Genomic DNA, 20,280 nt, shown 5'->3' with positions numbered 1-20,280 from the left:
CCTATTTCTAACATCAAAACAACAATTCCTACTCCAAATTCATCATTTCTTCACAAAACCCATAATCCCCAATTTTCACCAAAACTCTGTTAAACTCAAAATTAGAAATTAACATCTACTCTACTGAAGCAAACCTCACCCTTACCTTAATTCAGAATGAAAAATGCACATCAATTGGATTCTCTTGGTTCTCCTCCCTTGTTCCTGGTTTTCTCTCCCAAAGCTTGGTTTCACATAAAACAGTTCTAACTCTCTTTTCCTAACTTCCCATTACTTAACTCCCCTTAATTATCACTTAACTCCCCATAATTCTAATAATTTCTATTATTCCCCCAAATACCAAAATAATTATTATTTCTCAGTTATTCTAATTATTATTAAAATAACTATATAATAAAATAAACACACCACATAAATCACCAAAAATCATATATAAGACTCTAATTAAATCAAAATAATTAAATATATCGACTAGGGCGTTACACTTACGGTTCGCTTAAGCGAATTCTGGGCAGAATCAAAACAAATTTTCGCTTACAAGCTCGCTCTCTGTTCGCTTGAGCGAACGGCTAAAGACGATTTCTGGGTTGCTAACATGAATGTTCGCTTAAGCGACGGGTCGTTCGCTTAAGCGACTATTCATATGGATTGTGCAAAAACCTACGGGTTTCAGACCCTTTCCCACTCCAAAACCCAATTTAAATCCCCTGAACAATTCATGTTAAGACAATTTTCAGAAATTATACATTATGGTTATTGAGAGATAGTCTCACCCTTACCTTAGATTTTGCAGAAAGATTGCACAGCAAATTCGGTCCTTAGGCTCTTCTCTCTTGTTCTTGCTTTTGAAGTTGAAGTAAATATCACTAGAAGGGGGGGTTGAATAGTGACCCTTTAAAAATTTCTCTGTACTCTTAGAGAGTTTGAGCTCTCAATACTTTGCTTGGAGTAATATGATTAGTAAAACAATAAATAACAACGCATAAAGTAAAGAGTAGAGTTTAAGAGAGATCACACAGAGAAGTTATCCTGGTTCCCCCAATATGGGTTAGTCCAGTCCCCACAGCTTTTGTGAGATTATCCACTAGTTCTTTAGGAGTTTCTTCCTCCTTTTTGCAATGTGCAACACAATATGTATTCACTAAGCCTCACCAGGCTTACACTGACTCTCGAGCTCTCGCTGAGCTTGAGGCTAAAACAACTATGTACTCTCCAAGCCTCACCAGGCTTACACCACTGATATTATTAGCTTCAGCAAGCTTACAGTATCACTCAAGATTTTACAGGCTTGAGGATATACAATCAAAATGAGATTTGATGTTTGGATCTAATTAAAACTTTCAAGCTACTAAGAGAATGAGAGATTGTAGTTTGTGATACTCTTAAAAAGATGATCCGAAAATATGATTTGGTTCTGTAAGAGTATTCTTGATATTGAGACTGATTGATGAATTTATTGCTTGTATGTAGGCTTGTGATTGTATTGGAAATTCATGCTTTCTTTGTTGAGAGAAAGCTTCTATTTATAGCCATCCTTCATCCTTCAATATCTGCAACTGTTCATTCTTGTGTAGACGCCCTTGCTGTTAATAGGAATTGCAAAACTGCCATTGTCCCGACGTTGAGTTTTGAGCTTTTCAGCCTCGGCCTCAACTTTTAACACTAAGAGCTTGAGCTTGAGCTTGAGCTTGAAATGAACCAGGAGCGTGTGTGAATAGTGAAAAGTACATGAACAGTGAAAAGTATTCTTTCTTTTCCACTTTCTTCTTACTTGTTCTCCAAGATACATCATTGTCACTGTCCTTGCAATGCTTTGTCTCCAAGATACCATTTATAAATTATATTTGAATACTTGGTCACCAAGTCATTGTACTTTATGTCTTTTTGCTTGCTTGCTCATCAAGATACATAATAGGGCTTATGTCATCATCCCTTTCTTCTCCAAATGATTAGCACATGATTGAAAGACAATTTTCCCTTGCATTTGCGCATGGTTTTCTTTGTGAAGCTTTCTTGGATTAAATCATTTAATTACCCTTTAATAATGAACACATATTCTTCTTGAGAGCTTGAGCTTGAAACTCCAATGATACATGGCTTTAACAATGTGTGAGAATTGGACTTTCCTATCCTTAATAAAATTCACTCAAGAGCACACATTCAATAACCAAATAACATTATAATCTTAATTTTAATACAAGAGTTTGTTTATCATTTAAAAACAAGTTCAAAGGGATTTTTGCTTCAACAATCTCCCCTTTTTTTGATTCATGACAAACTTTTGAAATTAAAATTGCATAAGGAGGTTTAGAATGAAAACTCCCCCTTAATTTATGCATCATATTAATTTTGGGGCTCCCCCTCAAATTATGATTATAAGATGGAAGGATTTAAAAGCATAGAGTCATTCATTTCATTAATCAGAATAGTTCATGATTACATTTGATTCATGAATATTTGCATAAGCATAATATTAAAATTTCAGAGGATCATTTTGCTACATACACCATGTTTAAGCTCAAAAAAGATCCTGGAAATTTCAAAAAGAGTTAAAAAACAAGAAATTCTCCTTTGCTACATATACGATGTTTATACAAGCACGAATTGCGCACTGATTGCAATTTTTAGAAAGCAAGAAATAAAAAACATAAAAACAGCATACACCAGATTTTTTCAAGACATTCTCCCCCTATTGTCAGCAACCAAAAAGTAAGGGGGTGGCCAGAGGTTCAGCCTCAGCCTCAGGCTGGAGGAGGAGCAGGAGCTGGAGCTGCAGATACTGGCAGGATGGGATACACAATTTCTGGTAGAAAAGGAGTAGCGAGATTTGGGGCAACAGCAGGTAGAAATTCAATTAGCAACCAATTGTTCATAAAAGCTTGCCTATTTCCATAACTAGCAATGGTTTGTTGCAAACCAACAATATTCAGAATCACATCAGCATTAGTGGGACCAGCAGGAGCAGCAACAGGCGCATTAGCATTTTTAGAGTTATTGTTTCCAAAAGATCCAAGTGAACCGAAATGACTAGGTTCAGGTAAGGGAGAGGAAGAAGAAGGTTTATTAAGCTTAGGATCAATTAATGGTGAAGCAAAGTAGTCACGAGTAGCTTCCATCAGAGGGTTATCAGTTGATTTTGTTGGTGAGATGAAAGAGGTTAAAGGAAAATTGTTATTGGTTTGTCCTTGAGAGATACCTTGCATTTCATCATCCAGATGAAATCCACCAGTCATGGAATAGAACTGTTGGGATTGAGATTGAAAGGTATGGCAGAAGCAGGATAAAAAAACGTAGAGTTAAAACCTTCTTGGACATCTTCATTCAAGTTTGGTAATGGTGAGGATTGGTGATCAAACGGAACAGGACTAGGGGATTTTCTAGGTGAAGGAATGGGAGGTGTATTGTGTTCAGGAGTGAAATTGTCTTCAGCTAAAGCATGATCTTGCTGAACATCGTCTTTCTCATTTCTTGGTTCTTTCTCAGATTCTTCAATTTCAGCTTCAGATGATTCAGATCCTTCATTAGGACATTCAGGTTCTGGCGTAGGTGTTGAGTACTCAATCTCTTCAGAAGGCTCAGGAGTTTCAGATCCTGAGTTAGACAAATCTGTTTCATGATCAGGTAGTTCGTCCTCAGCCTCAGCCTCAGCTCAAGGTTCACCTACTTTCCCTTTTTTCTTAACTGACTTACTAATCTTATGAGTTGCAGTTTTCTTTCCCTTAAGTTTAGGACCAATAGTAAAACCCAGGCGCCCTAAATTTGAACCATCAATCACAGCATATTCATCTAGGCTCACTTCATCATCTAAAGGAACTTTAAACTCTCTAAAAATTTTAGTTAACAACATAGCATAAGGAGTTGTTCTACGACGAGAGGCTGAGTGTTTCATATGAGTTAAAATCAAATAACCTAGGTTTAGAGGTTTCTTCTTCACCAGATGATAAATAACAATTAGGTCAGAATTGTTTACCTTGTCCCAACTACCAGCTCTTGAGAGAATGTTGCGAACGGTTATGTTATGAAATAGGTGACACAAAGGAGTAAGGTTGGAAGCTGTTGGTTTTTCATCAGACCCTTCCTTTAGAAAGCTTGCTAACACATCATCACTATCTAGCTTGTAATGATCGAACCAGTTATCTCCATAGAGATGAACACCCTTATTTTCTATGTGAAAGAGCTTACACAAGATTTCTGGAGTGAGTTTGAAAGTCACACCTTTGAGAGTGACAGAGACAGAGTTTGCTTTGAACTTAGTAGCAGCATAAAAAGCTCGAGTGAGACGTGGGTACTGTAACTCTTTTACAGATAGAATAGGTGTCCAACCTAAGGCATCAGAGTAAGGTTTAATATTCTGACCTCTTGAAGTCATATCAACCACATCTACTAACCTTCCATTTGCAATTGCTTTGTCCGCCCACTTGCTTAGATAAGCAGCCTTGATAGCAGGATCTCCAAAAACAATGTCCCGAGAAGCAGCTTTATCCTTTTTTGGAGCTTCAGATTTTTCTTTATCTCGAGCTCTCGGAGAGCTTGAGCCAGAGACCTTTAATTTCTTCTGAGGTTGAGGTGAAGATGACTCAACAGCTTGTTTCCTCTTTTTAGAAACAAATTTCTTGGACTATTTCGAATGAGGATGAGAGGTTTCAACTGCGGTTTCAACAGCCTTTCTCTTGAGAGGTGATTTCTGAGGTTGAGTTTCAATAGGTTCAGTGAGTCCTTCAGTTTGTGATTCGATCTTTTCCGCAACCCTAGGTTCGGTTCTTTCTCCATCAGAATCAATAACATGCACAGTTGAATTGATTATTGGAGGTTTGTTCACAGACCTCATTCTTTGAGATTTTCTAGTAGGGATCGATGATGAAGAGATTTTAGGTTTAGATTTCTTTGATTTTGAAACAATTGATTTAGACATGGATGCAGAAGAGGCTTTTGAAGTAAAAATAGTTGGAACAGATTTGGGAACAGAAGAAGGAGAGGAGTTCTTGGATTGAAAAACAGTGGTCTTTGGTGAGGGATTATTTGGTATAAATGGTACCAAAGCAAGATGACTGTTTGGTGGTGGTGTTGGTGGCGAATCGGGTTGATGAGAAGGAGGAAGGGATGGTTCGGTTTGATGAGGAGAAGGAGGTGGTGGTGAGGGTGACGGCGGAATTGGTGGTGGTTCGGTTTCAAAGGCGAGAGGTGGTGGAGATTCATTTTGAGTTTCTTCCATGAATGGTGATAGTTCGATGGAGAGAAGGAGAGACAAATGTGTTGGTTCGATGGAGAGAAGAAGAAGAAGAGGAAGAGTTTTTGTAGGAAATTGAAAAGGTAGTTTTTTGTAAGGGATAAAGAGAAGAAAAAATAATGATGATTAAAGGACATAAGCCATGGGAAAACGTGAGAGAAAAAGTTTGAAAAAAAAGTTTTTGATGCAAAAGACATCTATTGATTTGACCAATAGTGGTTTAGGAGACATTCAAAAAAGGTGGTATTTGGAGGGAAATAACAACAAGAGGTTTTTAAATAATGAGCTTAGGTGTAGTAAAAATGTTTATCCTCTATTTTAATGTTTGGAGAGAATTATAAAATAATTATTTTAATGAAGATAAACTAATAATAGATAATTTATCTCTTAAAAAATTAAATCTATCTTCTACCAACGGTTTGGTAAAAATATCTGCGAGTTGATTTTCAGTATCAATGAAAATCAATTCAATTTCTCCTTTCTGAACATGGTCTCTGATGAAATGATGTTTTATTTCAATATGTTTAGAACGAGAATGATGAATGGGATTTTTAGACAGATTTATAGCACTTGTATTATCACAATGAATAGGAATTTTTGTGTATTTTACGGAGTAATCTTCCAGCTGATTTTTTAACCATAATACCTGAGAGCAACTGCTTGCAGCTGAGACATATTCGGCTTCAGTAGTAGACAGAGCAATTGTATTTTGTTTTCTGCATGACGAACTGATGAGAGCTTGACCAAGAAATTGACATGCTCCGCTTGTGCTTTTTCTTTCAATTTTATCTCCGGCATAGTCAGCGTCACAATATGTTGTAAGATTAAATTTTTTGTCCTTTCTATACCACAAACCAAGATTAGTAGTACCGACAAGATATCTGAAAATACATTTAACAGCAGTAAGATGTGACTCTTTGGGTGCTGTTTGAAATCTAGCGCAAAGTCCCATAGCAAAAACGATATCTGGCCTGCTCGCTATTAGATATAATAATGATCCAATCATTCCTCTGTATTCTTTTTCAGATACAGACTTACCTTGTTCGTCTTTGTCTAAGCTTGAGGAAGGATGCATGCGAGTAGACATAATTTTTGCTTCATTCATTTTATAATTTTTGAGAAGATCTCTAATATATTTTTTTTGAAAAATAAAAATGCCGTCTTCTTGTTGTTTGATTTGCAAACCCAGAAAGAAACGAAGTTCTCCCATCATACTCATTTCAAATTCACTTTGCATGAGGTTAGAAAAATCCTCACACATTTTTTCATTTGTAGATCCAAAAATAATATCATCAACATAGACTTGAACAATTAAAAGGTCTTGGTTAAGACTTTTTCTGAAAAGAGTTGTATCGATATGTCCACGAGTAAAATCATTTTTGAGTAAAAAGGTACTTAGTCTTTCATACCAAGCTCGAGGAGCTTGTTTGAGACCATATAAGGCTTTTGAAAGTTTGAAAACATAATTTGGTTTTTTGTTATCCTCAAAGCCAGGAGGTTGATGGACATAAACCTCTTCATTCAGAAAACCATTTAAGAAGGCACTTTTAACATCCATTTGAAAAAGTTTGATTTGTTTATGTGCAGCATATGCAAGTAAAATTCTAATTGCTTCTAACCTTGCTATCGGAGCATAAGTCTCATCATAGTCAATACCTTCTTGTTGATTATAACCTTGAGCAACTAGTCTTGCTTTGTTTCTGACCACTTTACCATCTTCATCTAGTTTATTTCTGAACACCCATCTTGTTCCAATGATGGTTTTGTCTCGAGGTTCAGGTACTAAATTCCAGACTTTGTTTCTTTCAAACTGAGAAAGCTCTTCAGTCATGGCTTCAATCCATGATTGATCAATGATAGCTTCATTTATGGATTTTGGCTCCATTTGAGAAATCATAGCCATGTTTGTTTTGTCTTGGAATGATGATCTTGTTCTTACTTTATCAGCAGTGTCACCAATGATTAATTATTTTGGATGATCAACAACTGATTTCCAGCTTGGAGGAATGAATGAATCTGGTTCATCTTCATCCTTTTGTTTTGATATATCAGAGGTTTGTTGATGACTAGAATGATGAGGTTCATCTTCATCCTCATTTACATTCTCAACATTAAGATCATTAAATTCATCAAAAACAACATGCATACTTTCCTCTATACATCTGGTTCTTAGATTATAGACTCTATAACTTTTGGAAGAAGTAGAATAACCAAGAAAAATGGCTTTGTCTGACTTAGAGTCAAACTTACTCAGATTATCTTTGTTATTCAAAATGTAACAATAACATCCAAAGATATGAAAGTATGCAATGGTAGGTTTCCTATTTTTCCAGAGTTCATATGGGGTTTTGTTTAGAAAGTTTCTGATAGTAACACGATTCAGGATATAGCAAGATGTGTTAATTGCTTCAGCCCAAAAATATTTTTCAACATTTGATTCATTTAACATGGTTCTGGCAATTTCTTGTAAAGTTCTATTTTTTCTTTCAACTACACCATTTTGTTGAGGAGTTCTGGGACAAGAAAAATTGTGAGAAATCCCATTATCTTCAAAGAAGGATTTAAAGGATGAATTTTCAAATTCTCCTCCATGATCACTTCTTACAGAAATAATGCGTGAATTTTTTTCATTTTGAATTTTTTTGCAAAACGTTTTAAAAGCTTCAAATGAATCATCTTTGTTTTTTAAAAATAAAACCCACGTGAATCTGGAGAAATCATCAACAATTACAAATCCATATATTTTTCCACTAAGACTAGCAGTTTGAATAGGACCAAAGAGATCAATGTGAAGAAGCTCAAGAGGTTTGTTTGTGGAAATAATGTTTATGGGATGAAAACTACTTTTAACCTGTTTCCCTTTTATGCAAGCTTCACATATGTTATCTTTGTCATAACTGAGTTTAGGAAGACCTTTAACTAGATCAAGTTTGGATAGTTTTGAAATAGTTTTCATGCTTATATGACCAACTCGTCTATCCCAGATCCATTTATCTTTATCTATGGACGTGAAACAAGATTTAGTTGGAAGTTCATCTAAGAATAAAATGTACAGATTTTTATGTCTTGATCCAGTAAAGATGATTTTTCCTGAGGATGATTGCTTAATTTCACATATGCTTGGTTTGAAGATAACTTGAAAGCCACTATCACAAAGTTGACTGATGCTTAGCAAGTTATATTTTAAACCTTCTACATATTGAAGATCCTTAATCTTAGCAGATTTATTGTTACCAATGACACCCATACCTTTGATTTTAGCTTTATCATTGTTACCAAATGTTACTCATCCTGCTTCCCTTTCTTCGAAGGAGAGAAAACAACCTTTATCTCCTGTCATATGCCTTGAGCAACCACTGTCCAAGTACCAATGCCTTTTCTTGGTTGCCAGCATACATTCCTGTGTCAGAGGTTAGTAGTAACTTAGGTACCTATATAGATTTGGGTCCTTGAGGGTTAGTGTTCTTGAGATTTTTGTTTTTATTGTAACATTTGGATTCATGATGACCAAATTTGTTGCAATAGGAACATTTTTTCTTTTTCTTGACCAGATAGTTTGTTTCAAGATGTACAGGTTTTCTATAACAGTTATCTTTAGAATGACCATGTTTTTTACAAAAAGAGCATTCCTTTCTTATTTTAGGAACTAAGATTTTTTTACCTGGTTTAGGAATAAAAAAGTCTTTATATATTTTTTGCTTCTTTGAAATGTTAAACCCTATCCCTGTTTTATCGAGCATTCCTTTTTGAGAGCCAATAATTTTTTGAAATGTTTCAGTTGATTTAACAAAACTAGAGATGTCATTTGTTAATCCTTCTACTTGATCTTTCAAAAATTAATTTTCTTTTTCAAACATTTTTGTGGTTTGTTTGACTGTAGTAATATCACTTATAGGTTCCTCTATTTGAGTTTTGTGAGAATCAATATTTTCAATATTTTTTAAAGGAGGAGTATCTAACGTAATTTTTTTTTCAGATAATCTAAGATTTTCTTATTTTAGATTTTGAATGGTTTGAAGATATTCTTCATTTCTTTTTTGTAGCTCCTCATTTAGTTTCTTCATTTCAATAAGTTTATTTCTTTGAGATAAACATTTTTGAGATAAAGTTTCTGAATCGTTTAAGAGGTTATCAAAAATTATTTCTATCTTTTGACAAGAAAGACAGGAGTTTGAGAAAATTACCTCTTCTGCATCATCTTTTGCCATAAGACATAAGTTTGCTTCTTCAACCTCTATTCCATCATTTTGGTCGTCAGCATCATCCCAAGTGGCAGGCATAGCTTTTTGGAATGGAGGTTTCTTTTTCTTTTCCATAGGACATTCCGATTTGTAGTGTCCTATCTTGTTGCATTCGAAACACTGAACCTTGCTTTTATCTGTTTCGACTTTTTGAGGCTCTCTTCTGTTTTGAAATGGTCTTCTATTTTGATTTCTTCTAAAGACCATTTTTTGAATTTTTCTTGAAATTAAGGCTAGGTCAACCTCATCCTCATATTGATTTGTGAGATCGTCATTTGATTCAAGATTTTGTGAACAAGACATCTCATTTTGATTTTCATGGCTTTGAGAGGCTTTCAGAGCAACCATCCTGGTTTTTTGTGGTGGTTTATCTTCCATGAGGATGGATTCATGAGCTTTTAAAGAACCTATTAATTCTTCAATCTCAAGCTCTTTAAGATTCTTAGCTTGAGTGATTGCCGTAACCATTGGTCTCCAAATCTTTGGAAGACTTCTTAGGATTTTCCTGACTCTCTCATGATTTGTGTACTTTTTACCAAGAGAGCGTAATTCGTTTACAATGATTGTCAATCTTGCGAACATTTCATCATTGGTTTCATCTTCTTTCTTCTTTAACATGACTAGTTCCTTCATGATGAGTTTTTAAAGCTTCCCATATTTCTTTTGCGGTTGTACATTCTTCTATTCAATCATATTCTTCCCTGCTTAAAGCACATGTTAGAAATAATTGAGCTTTAGAGTTTAGAAGTACCTGTTCATTTTCTTCTTTTGTCCATTCTGCTTGTGGCTTTATTACTGAGGGTGCGGTTGTTGTGCCCGTTGTCATTGGAACAAAATTTCCATGTTCAAGACTGGCCACATATAATTGTCTTGAGATATTAGAAATAATCTCATCTTTCCTTTCCAATAATAGTAGTCTGTTCCATCAAAATATGGAGGTCTATTTGATGATCCTCCTTCAGGTACAAACTTTGCTATTTTTGACATTTTCTTCTTCCTGAATCTTTTCCTCTTACACTATTAAGTGCTCTAATCGAGGTAGAGCTCTGATGCCAATTGAAGTTGAAGTAAATGTCACTAGAAGGGGGGGTTGAATAGTGACCCTTTAAAAATTTCTCTGTACTCTTAGAGAGTTTGAGCTCTCAATACTTTGCTTGGAGTAATATGATTAGTAAAACAATAAATAACAACGCATAAAGTAAAGAGTAGAGTTTAAGAGAGATCACACAGAGAAGTTATCCTGGTTCCCCGAATATGGATTAGTCGAGTCCCCACAGCTTTTGTGAGATTATCCACTAGTTCTTTAGGAGTTTCTTCCTCCTCTTTGCAATGTGCAACACAATATGTATTCTCTAAGCCTCACTAGGCTTACACTGACTCTCGAGCTCTCGCTGAGCTTGAGGCTAAAACAACTATGTATTCTCCAAGCCTCACCAGGCTTACACCACTGATATTATTAGCTTCAGCAAGCTTACAGTATCACTCAAGATTTTACAGTCTTGAGGATATACAATCAAAATGAGATTTGATGTTTGGATCTAATTACAACTTTCAAGCTACTAAGAGAATGAGAGATTGTAGTTTGTGATACTCTTAAAAAGATGATCCGAAAATATGATTTGGTTCTGTAAGAGTATTCTTGATATTGAGACTGATTGATGAATTTATTGCTTGTATGTAGGCTTGTGATTGTATTGGAAATTCATGCTTTCTTTGTTGAGAGAAAGCTTCTATTTATAGCCATCCTTCATCCTTCAATATCTGCAACTGTTCATTCTTGTGTAGACGCCCTTGCTGTTGATAGGAATTGCAAAACTGCCATTGTCCCATCTTTTGTACGTTGAGTTTTGAGCTTTTCAGCCTCGGCCTCAACTTTTAACACTAAGAGCTTGAGGTTGAGCTTGAAATGAACCAGGAGCGTGTGTGAACAGTGAAAAGTACATGAACAGTGAAAAGTATTCTTTCTTTTCCACTTTCTTCTTACTTGTTCTCCAAGATACATCATTGTCATTGTCCTTGCAATGCTTTGTCTCCAAGATACCATTTATCAATTATATTTGAATACTTGGTCACCAAGTCATTGTACTTTATGTCTTTTTGCTTGCTTGCTCATCAAGATACATAATAGGGCTTATGACATCATCCCTTTCTTTTCCAAATGATTAGCACATGATTGAAAGACAATTTTCCCTTGCATTTGCGCATGGTTTTCTTTGTGAAGCTTTCTTGGATTAAATCATTTAATTACCCTTTCATAATGAACACATATTCTTCTTGAGAGCTTGAGCTTGAAACTCCAATGATACATGGCTTTAACAACGTGTGAGAATTGGACTTTCCTATCCTTAATAAAATTCACTCAAGAGCACACATTAAATAACCAAATAACATTATAATCTTAATTTTAATACAAGAGTTTGTTTATCATTTAAAAACAAGTTCAAAGGGATTTTTGCTTCAACAGCTTTTCCTCCCAAAACTTGTTTTACGTGAAACGTTTTCTAACTTCTCTTTTCTTAACCCCCAAAACTATAACTCCTCCTTTATTTCATTAAACTTCCTTAATTTTTATTAAATCCTAATTAACTCCCCAATTTTCCAAATAATAATAATTCTCACATTATAAATTTCATAAATAATCATATAATATAATATAGCACACCAAGAATCAACATAATTCATATTAAAATCATACAAAAGACTCTAAAATAAATTAAAATAATTAATAACAACTAGGGCGTTACAACATGAGTCTTATGATACATGTGATTGGCGATTGTTCATGAAATATGATTAACGATTGTTCATGGCTTACGATTGGTGTTTGTTCATGATGTATATGATTGGTGATTGTGTATGAATAACTGTGAATTGACATTTTTTCATGACACATGTGATTGGTGATTATTGATGTGAGATATTGGGGTTTTGATGTAAGTATATATATGAGAATATTATTATTGATCAAGTGCATGATGTTTATATTGAAATATTTATGCTAACTGTTATTTGGATTATGATGATGTAATACTTGTAACACCCTAGTCGTTATTTTATTATATAGTTTATTTATAATAATAATAATAAGTGGGAATTTGAATTATTTTGGAAGTTGGGGAGTTATTTAGGAATTAATAGAATTAAGGGGGAGTAAATGATATAAAGGGGAGTTAATATTTGGGGAGTTAGGAAAAGAGAAGTCAGAAAGCAGTGTACGTGAAAAACAGACAAGTTGGGAGAAAAAGGGAGAAGAGCCAAGTAGAGCCAAGTGAACCAGATTGTCGTGCTTTTGTTCATCTGAATTAAGGTAAGGATGAGGCTAACTCTCAATGATTATAGTTTGTATAATTATGATTTTGATTTAGCAAGGGGTTGTGATTAAATTTGGGAATTGAGATTAGGTTTTGATTATTGATTTTTGAATGAAAAAGTGTAGAAACCATAGAATTGAATGGTGAAAAGAGTGGTTAATCAGGTAGGGTAGTGATGGATTAACGTTTTAATGATAGGGTAATCATATGGTGATGATTATGGATGATTTTGGAGAGTTTAGGGTCAAGAAACAGAGCCAAGGAGGCTCCCATGGTATAAAATCGCAGAAAAATCTGTAATATCAGCATGTATGATGCTGTCGAAATCGTGAGGCGATTCCAGTGATCGTGAGGCGATTTTGACAGAAAATCTGTAAATTTCAGTATGTCTGATGCATACCCTATTTCATGTTCTTGCGTCTTTTTCACACGTTTCTGTTTTGAATTGACCTTTGGTGTAAACATGAAAGTTGTAGATAATTTTGTTAGCATTCCAATGACTTTGGTTTGACTTGAAAATGATTTTTTGTTTTTGAGTTATGATGGAAATACTCTAGGGGAGGTCTTAGTGAAACCTTATGAAAATTCAGCACAACCATTTCTAAGTTAATCCAAAACTTATGGGATAATTCCAAGGCTCAAAACTAGAAGTAATATGAGTTCAATTAAGGTGTTTAAGAATATTTAACCCATTTCCTGAGTTCGCCATAGCGAGCAGATGTGCTCGCGAGGCGAGTTGCCCAGTTTTAGAACTATTTGTTGTTTAGTCGAATGATGTGGAGTGAAATTGATGTATGAGCATAATTATAATTAATTGTGTATGTTCTGGATTGTTGAATTACTTATGATGATCTTTTGATGACTGTAACGTATGTTATATTTATTAAATCATACATGTTGTTTGAATTGCGGAGTTGTAAGTCATGAAAACATATGCACTGTTAAGTTGTATGCAGATATACACAAGTGGGTCAGTTGCATAAGCATATAAAGCGGGTGGGCTCTTGCCCTGGAACGCCTTGTCGTTCAAAGCGGTGGAACACTTTGTTGTTCAAAGCGGTGATTAGCGGTGAGGACCTATGTCCTGAAATGAATGCTTTAACCATTCTATTAGCGGTGAGGGCTCCGGCCCTGAATATGGTACCACATGCATTGTAGAGGAGTCTTAGTGGAGTTGTGGAGTATTTCATGAGTCGATGTTGTTGGTTTTAATTACCATTTGTTGTTGATGCTGATAATGATGATATTTATATATATTGATGAATTATTATTATGATAGGGTGTTGGATTCAATTGATGCATTCATTATCTATATTTATTGTTGTGAATCTCACCCCTTCTGTTTGAAAATGTTGTCCTTCCTATGGGTAACTTGCAGGCGATCCTGAGTAGTAGGTGGTGGCTCAAGGGTCTAGGGCTCTGATACGTACGGGATGGGATTTTATTGCTTGTTTTCATTCCTATGTATCAAATTTTGGAACATGATGTTGTAGCCCTATTGTTGTTTGAATTTCTTTGATGAGGCTTTCATGCCAAGATTATTTATTGGAGATTAAATTTGTTGGGTGTTGTTGTTATTAAAAGTTGAAAATATTCCGCTGCAAAGTTTTGATGAAATGATTTAAGTTGGTTGTTTAGTAAATAGTTTTATACTCTATTTAAGAAATTTTGAAAATGTAGTGTGACATGCCCGTTGGGTTGTTACTCTGATGAATTATTTATTATTTAATTGATTTTGGGAACGGGGTGTTACAATACTTACCCCAAGTGGATTTGTGATGGACCGCCTACATGTCTGTATGGATGGGTAGACGTTGTTCAGGATTAGTTGCTTGGTGAGTTCTTGTGCTTGGTGGATATCGGAAGATACCTCCGATATCGGTGTTTTTAGAGTCTAGGTTGGCTCTGATCTAGGCATCGGTTATGTCTGTCTAGATTATCTTTTGTTTTGGATTTTGTTATGTTTGGAGATTACCCGTATGTTAGGATTTCGAGATGCATCTATGTTGATGTAATGATTGATTCATGACATGTATATTTGGATTACTCTGGTTTATATTCCGCTGCGCCTGTTGAGGTTTATATACATGTTTATTGGTTTTTGAATTTTGGATGATGGCGTAGCCTCTATTTCTTGAATAAATGTATTATTCGCATGTTTAATTTCTTTAATAGAAATATGAGTATTACAAGTTGGTATCAGAGTCGTGGTCGGTCTTGTCCGGACTAGTATTCGTTGAATTTCCTGTTTGTATGCGATGGTATTGAGTTACCTTCGGTACTTGTTGTGTTGTTTCGTTCTTTTAGGTGGGTTTGAGCGTAGTGGGGGAGTAGTAGGTTGCCTCTAGTGTGTTAGTCTGGCAAGGGAAGGTATCTTTGGCTGCGGAGGCTCAGTTGGTTGTGGTTTGTGTTAAGTGTCGTGTTGATTTTGGATTTTGTTTGCTTCTTTGAAGGAGAATCAGTTGTGTGCTAAGTTGTCTAAGTGTGAGTTTTAATTTCTGTGGATCCTTCTAAGGTTGATGTGGTGAGGCAGCAGGAATCTCCTAAGTCTGTTTTTGAGATTAGAAGTTTTCTTGGTTTGGCAGGTTATTATCCGAGGTTCATCGAGGGATTCTCTAAGTTGGCGTTGCCATTGACGCAGTTGACTCAGAAAGGACAAACTTATGTTTGGGATGCTAAGTGTGACAAGAGTTGAAGAAGAGGTTGACTTCAGCTCCAGTGTTGATTTTGCCGAATCCGAAGGAATCATTTGTTGTGTATTGTGATGCTTCTAAGATGGGTCTTGGCAGTGTGCTTATGCAGAATCGTCAGGTTGTGGCTTATGCTTCGAGGCAATTGAAGATTTGGAGGCATTATCTGTATGGTTCTAAGTTTGAGGTGTTTAGTGACCACAAGAGTTTGAAGTATTTGTTTGATCAGAAAGAGTTGAATATGAGGCAAAGAAGATGGTTGGAATATCTTAAGGATTTTGATTTTCAGTTGAGTTATCATCTCGGGAAGGCTAATGTTGTTGCTGATGCTCTGAGTAGAAAGACTTTGCATATGTTTGCTTTGATGGTTAAAGAATTGGAATTGATTGAGCAGTTACGAGATTTGTGTTTGGTTAGTGAGTTGACACCGGATGGTGTGAGGTTAGGGATGTTGAAGTTGAAAAGTAATATTTTGGAAGAGATCGAGAATGGTCAGAAGGAAGATTTGGAACTCGTGGACCGAGTGACGTTGGTTAATCAAGGTAAAGGTGGAGACTTTAGATTGGATGAGAATGGTGTTTTGATGTTTCGTGATCGAGTTTGTGTGCCGGATGTTATTAAGCTTAAGAGGCAGATTTTGGACGAAGGTCATAGAAGTAGTCTGAGTATTCATCCAGGAGCGACTAAGATGTATCAAGATTTGAAGAGGTTGTTTTGGTGGCCTGGAATGAAGAAGGAGATTGCTGAGTTTGTTTATGCTTGTTTGGTTTGTCAGAAATCAAAGATTGAACATCAGAGACCGTCGGGTTTGATGCAACCGATGTTTGTGCTAGAGTGGAAGTGGGATAGTATTTCTATGGACTTTGTTGGAGCGTTGCCTAAGACTAGTAAGAGTTTTGATTCCATTTGGGTGATTGTTGATGTAACACCCCATTCCCAAATATAATTTATTTAATAAAATAAACACACATCAGAGTAATAAATCCAAATGGGCATGTCACAATACATTTTCAAATTTCTGAAATAGAATATAAAAAAAATATATTTATTAAACATCCAATGAAATCATCATTTAATATGCAGCGGAATATTATCATCGAAACGTCAACAACTGTTTAAAATCTCCAAATAATATCTTGGCATAAAAAGCCTCAACCAGAATGATTCATCAACCATAGGGCTATAACAACAATAACCAAAATTTGATACATAGAATGAAAGAAAACAATAAAATCCCATCCCACGTATCAGAGCCCTAGACACTTTGAGCCACCACCTACTACTCAGGATCACCTGCAAGTTACCCATAGGAAGGGCAACATTTCCAAGCAGAAGGGGTGAGATTCTCAATCAATAAAAATAATATATAATGACATCAATTTAAAATCTAACACCTTACAACATCAATGATTATTCAATAAGCATAGGTATTTCATAATCAACAACAATCATTCAAGAATAGAATTCAATCAACAATGCAACTCATGATATGACATGACACCCCCCTTTAATACTCCTCAATAAATACAAATATGCATGTGGTACCATAATTCAGGGCCATGACCCACACCGCTGTCGAATGGTTAAAGCATTCTCAGCAGGACCTAAGTCCTCACCGCTCCACACCGCTTTGAACAACTAGTGTTCCACCGCTTTGAACGACAAGGCGTTCCAGAGCCGAAGCTCTCCCACTTTGATGTTTATGCAACTACCCCACTTGTGTATATCTACATATAACTCAACTAATGCATCTGTTTCATATTACTTACTACTCCGTAACTCAAAGAATTCAGAACATTCACAATTATTTATAATTATGCGCTTACATCAATTTCATTCAATAGTTGTATATTCACTTAATTTCCTACTCAATTATCTCCAACATTTACTAACACCAATCAATTCGATCGCCAGCTTGTTCTAGTAGGATTCTGATACCTATACTAAGATTATACAAGTTAAAGAGGGAGTTAAAGGACGCTCTAGAAGTCCCCTCATGCACTAAGCAACAGTTCAGAAAAAGGCTGACTAAGGTTCACTTCGCTTAAGTGACGGCTAGTTCGCTTAAGCGACCAGCTTACAGTAGGTTCGTGGTTCAGTTCGCTTACGGGTCGCTCACGGTTCGCTTGAGCGAACTTTGGACAGAATCAAAATTGGTTTTTCGCTCACGGGGTCGCTTACCATTCGCTTAAGCGAATTCTTGGCAGAACCAAACTTAATTTTCGCTTACCAGTTCGCTCACGGTTCGCTTAAGCGAACGGGTAAAATCGCATTCTGGGCAGCTTGCTTGAATGCTCGCTTAAGCGACGGATGCTTCGCTTAAGCGACCACTCATCTGGGCAGTGTAAAACCTACAGTTTCAGACCTCTTCTCACTCCAAAAACCCCATTTTAATCCCCTGATCACCCGAAATGTTTTCCAACAGATGTTTACAGGTCCTATATACAACTAGGCATTATAAAGAAACACAATTCAGCCATCAACAACAACAATTATAGAATCATTCCACCATCACACAATATTCCATCAATTCATACAATTCATCCAAAATTCAATCAATTCATGGATTACAGCAACCACATGGATTAAGATTTCATTCTTAACATTAAATTTCAAGAAAACTAACATCATCTTTACCCATTCCATCAGAATCATCATCAAACCCTAACTTTCATCCTATTTTCCAAAACTATTCAATTAGGTCAATTTCAGAAATTATAGATTATCATTATTGAGAGATAGTCTCACCCTTACCTTAGTTTTGCAGAAAATTAGACAACAAGGATCGATTTCTAGGCTCTCCTCTCTAGCTCTTGCTCTTCTTCTCCCTTTTCCCAAAACTTGTCTGTTGTACGTGAAACTGCTTTCTGACTATTCCTTTTCCTAACTTCCCAAAACTATAACTCCCCCTATTACATTAAACTCCCTTAATTTTTATTAAATTCTAATTAACTCCCTAATTTCTAAAATAATATTAATTTCCACTTATTTTAATTATTATTATAATAAACTATATAATAAAATGCACACACCACATAAATCACCAAAAATCATATAAAATCACATTTGAGACTCCACATAATTCAAAATAAAATAAAATAATAACTAGGGCGTTACAACTCTCCCCAACTTAGAGGATTTCGTCCTCGAAATCTTACCTCAAACAAACAACTCCGGGTACGACTCTTGCATCTTACTCTCCAACTCCCAAGTCAGACTTTCACCAGTTGCTCCACCCCAAACAACTCTTACCAGAGGTATCTCTTTACCTCTCAAACACTTCACCTTTCGATCATCAATTCTCAACGGTAAGGTCTCCACCGTCAGGTTATCTCTAACTTGCACATCATCTCTTGGAATAACATGCGAAGGATCCGGTACATACTTCCGCAACTGTGACACATGGAACACGTCATGCAAATTCGAAAGATGAGGGGGTAAACCCACCCTATAAGCCACTATTCCAACTCTCTCAGATATCTGATATGGGCCAATAAACTTTGGAGTCAACTTCTTAGATTTCAATGCACGGCCTACACCTGTCATAGGAGTGACTCTCAAGAACACATGATCTCCCTCTTGAAACTCAAGGTCCTTCCTACGCTTGTCATGATAGCTCTTCTGTCGACTCTGCGACGCTTTCATCTGTTCTCTTATTAACTTAACTTTTTCTGTAGTTTGTTGAACTATGTCTGGTCCCAACATCACACTTTCTCCCGATTCAAACCAACACAAAGGAGTCCTGCACCTTCGTCTATACAATGCTTCAAACGGTGCCATACCAATACTCGAATGGTAACTATTGTTGTAAGTAAACTCTATCAACGGTAGGTGACTATCCCAAGCTCCACCTTGCTCAAGTACACACACCCTCAAAAGATCCTCTAAGGATTGTATCGTCCTCTCTGACTGTCCATCTGTCTGAGGATGATAAGCCGAACTCAGCCTCAACTTCGAGCCCAAGGCATCTTGCAAACCCTTCCAAAATCTAGATGTGAACCTCGGATCCCTATCTGATACAATACTCGACGGAACACCATGCAACTTCACAATGTCCCGGATATAAATCTCTGCCAACTGCGCCACCGAAAAACTGAAACTGATATTGATATAAATCTCTGTCAACCTATCGACCACAACCCAAATAGAATCATGTCCTCTCGGAGTGTTTGGTAAACTTGTCACAAAGTCCATAGAAATGTTATCCCATTTCCACTCTGGTACATCCAACGGCGTCAACAATCCTGCTGGCTTCTGATGTTCAACTTTAGACTTCTGGCAAGTCAAACAGGCATACACAAATTGAGCAACATCACGCTTCAAACCAGACCACCAAAACAGCTTTTTCAAGTCGTGATACATCTTCGTAGCTCCCGGATGGATACTCAAGCTACTCTTGTGACTTTCTTCCAAAATCAACCTTTTCATCTCATCGTTGTCAGGAATACAAATTCTGCCTTTGAACCTCAACACACCTTGCTCATCAACTTTGAAATCACTATCTTCAGTTTGATTACTATCAACCATTAAATCCACAAACTTGACATCAACCTGTTGTGCTTCTCTGATACTATTCAAGAATTCATTATTGATCTTCAACATACCCAACTGCACACTCTGGGGTGACAATTCACAAACAAGGCTCAAGTCTCTAAACTGTTCAAGAAACTCAAATTCCTTCACCATCAATGCCGACATGTGCAACGTCTTTCTACTCAAGGCATCTGCAACTACATTGGCTTTACCCGGATGATAGTTCAACCTAAAATCATAATCCTTCAATAACTCTAACCATCTCCTCTGTCTCATGT

At 36.1% G+C, this 20,280-nt stretch overlaps 1 protein-coding gene across 1 annotated transcript; it reads left to right on the top strand.

Moving 5' to 3' along the window:
- Positions 1-11,069: 11,069 nt before the first annotated feature.
- Positions 11,070-15,474, top strand: LOC120578346 (uncharacterized mitochondrial protein AtMg00860-like). The gene is made up of 3 exons (XM_039831027.1): positions 11,070-11,095; positions 11,150-11,303; positions 15,295-15,474. Exons 1-3 carry the CDS (start codon positions 11,070-11,072, stop codon positions 15,472-15,474), a joined length of 360 nt encoding a protein of 119 aa, XP_039686961.1.
- The last annotated feature ends 4,806 nt before the right edge of the window (positions 15,475-20,280 follow it).

Source organism: Medicago truncatula, chromosome 2, assembly GCF_003473485.1.
Source record: "Medicago truncatula cultivar Jemalong A17 chromosome 2, MtrunA17r5.0-ANR, whole genome shotgun sequence".
NCBI classification, from domain to species: Eukaryota; Viridiplantae; Streptophyta; class Magnoliopsida; order Fabales; family Fabaceae; genus Medicago; species Medicago truncatula.
The sequence above is the reverse complement of the archived record's forward strand: the minus strand, read 5'-3'. Positions and strand labels throughout refer to the sequence as shown.